General features: G+C 44.3%; 1 protein-coding gene across 1 annotated transcript; it reads left to right on the forward strand.

The window, feature by feature from the left end:
- Nucleotides 1–818: 818 nt before the first annotated feature.
- On the forward strand, nt 819–1,923 carry APUU_80003S (fungal specific transcription factor domain-containing protein; the record flags this gene model as incomplete). The annotated part of the gene is made up of 2 exons (XM_041696236.1): nt 819–1,252; nt 1,308–1,923. 2 exons carry the CDS (start codon nt 819–821, stop codon nt 1,921–1,923), a joined length of 1,050 nt encoding a protein of 349 aa, XP_041561886.1.
- Between the last annotated feature and the right edge of the window lie 494 nt (nt 1,924–2,417).

Below are 2,417 nucleotides of genomic sequence, written 5' to 3' on the forward strand. Positions count from 1 at the left end.
TATCTATCTAGTACTAGAGATCTATTCTACTTATAATATTTTCTAGCTTAGTACTTCTAGACCTTCTTTAGATACCGCGTAATATATAAGTAGTATAGGTATTTATAACCTTAATAGACTAGTAGGCTAGGTACTAGCAGGTCTTCTATAGATAACTATTAATAGGACTTCTTAGCTGGATTAATCTATAGCTATTAGAGTATTATAGCTAGAATAATCTTATATAGGGCTAGTATTACTACAGTTATATAGATCTTATAATAGATATAGAGATAGATTAATAAGATCTATAGAGTTACTATATACCGGTAGTGGGGAGCTGTATAGATCTAGATCTAGTAGATTAGATTATAAAGAAAGAGATCTATAATAAGTTTTTTAGATAAACTTAATCTTTAATTATTAGAGAATAAAGATTAAGTATATAGAAGATCTAAAAAAAAAAGAATCTTTTTTAGTCTTTTTAAGTTTTAATATCTTGTATATCATACACGACCAGACACATATACTAATATAATAAGAAAAAAGAAATTCTAGAATTATAATAACTTTACCTACTATTCTTTCCCTTTAATTAATATAAATAATTAATACAGGCACGTACTAAAGACTATAGGAGCATGTACCTTGAGCTAATCAGCGGGCCGAGAAAGGGGTTGGACGTACGATCCCCCACGGCCTAGGGACCAGACATCCTGCTTCGTGACGGGAAAAGTGCCGGTATGCCCCTGCTGTAAAGATGTTATGAATGGCGTCTCTAACCCCGATCGCCCCTTCAGACACTTCAAGATCCCCATATCACCTGCCCCTTGCCCGACATGGATATCGGCGCGTTCGGCGATTACGACTGGTTCTTCAGCTTCCTGCGATACTCGCGACTGATCTCGAAAATCCAAAACCAACTCTTGACCATCGCTTCGGTGCCAAAGCCCGTAGCTGTTTGCCATTCAATGGTCGATTCATTGCAGTCCGAGCTGGAGAGCTGGCGGGAATCCATTCCTCTTCGCTTTCGCCCGGGGGAGCCCCTTCGATCACGAGTGCTGGCCGAGGACAGAGCCATCTCCATGGCCCTTCGGACCCATTATTACTATCACTATGCCTACCTGACCCTCACCTGGACCCTGCTGCACTGCAACGATGATGGCACCGACCCGGCCCGGCAACTGGGGATCAAGACAGAGCTGATGCAGACTGCTCGTAGTGTGCTTGAGCTCACCAGCTACATTGAAATCTCACCGTCAACCCCACTGTGGTACGCCTCCCAACATCCTTCTAAATTTTAAATAGCTGGATCTGAGTTGATATAGGATTCTAGCCCTGGTACCGCTCTGTGCCCTCATGATCCTGTTTGACTTGGTCATCGACAACCCCAACCACAGCGAAACCAGTCTCAACCTGGCCTTGCTGGACATTGCTAGCGGCCACTTTAGTCGCATCGAGTACTCCAGTAATGGGGCTCTCCCGGGTGGGCTAATTTCTGAATTTGCCCACCTTGCTCGGCAATACGTGTCTGATATTCGACACCACAGCGGCAAAGAGCATCTGGGCGCATCTTTCTTCAGCCGGACCCAGGGCCCCCAGCCACAGTCATTTTTCTGTGAGTCTGCAGGAAATGGGATGCAGGAGCTACCCATGTTGCCTGGCCGTGAAGAGACCAACGTATGCTCGAAGAGCGCATCATACCCACCTGCCACGTCTCTGGCACCGGTGCACCAACCAGTGGTGGTAGGGTCTGGGATTTCTAGCTCGTTGAGTGACATGACACCAGTCACTACCAGTCAAGATCAGCCTTTTTTTCCGTCCGTTGATGGGGATATGCAGCACCTGCAATTTATTGGCGTTGACTTGATGGGCCTCTTCGATCCTACCTATCCTTTCATCGGGTTCGATCACCCTATAGACGATCCTTCCGGTCCGGTATGAGTATGGCTGTGTAGTTATACTGGTGTGTACTGGTCTCTTCCTCCTTTCAAACTTCTACTCGAGTCTATAATTCATACACGAAGGGATGCTCGCAGCTTTTTCGCACCTTACTACCCCTACCTCACTAATATTATGGCGGCCTCACCTAATAGTCCCAGTTTCATTTCCGATCTCCGGTGGTAATATAATATTCAAAAGTCGCTTTTCATTGTTCCTACTATGTTGTCCTCGCTGGAATCCACGCAGTTAGGGGATTCTATGACCTGAAACACTGAGGAACAATATAAGTAATAACATAGGGCATTTTTTAGTAAAGCAGGTGAGGTATTTCTTGGTGAATTAATATAAAGAGGTTCGCGAAGAGAAGGTGTGTAAGGATGCTATAAGACAACGAAGGAGGGCCTCATGAGAAACCCTAATATAAAGTAGGAAATGGTCCTTGCATCCCTGTATAGACCTAGTAAAGAGATATATAAATCTCATGATGCCCTGAC

This window comes from Aspergillus puulaauensis, chromosome 8, assembly GCF_016861865.1.
Source record: "Aspergillus puulaauensis MK2 DNA, chromosome 8, nearly complete sequence".
NCBI lineage: Eukaryota > Fungi > Ascomycota > Eurotiomycetes > Eurotiales > Aspergillaceae > Aspergillus > Aspergillus puulaauensis.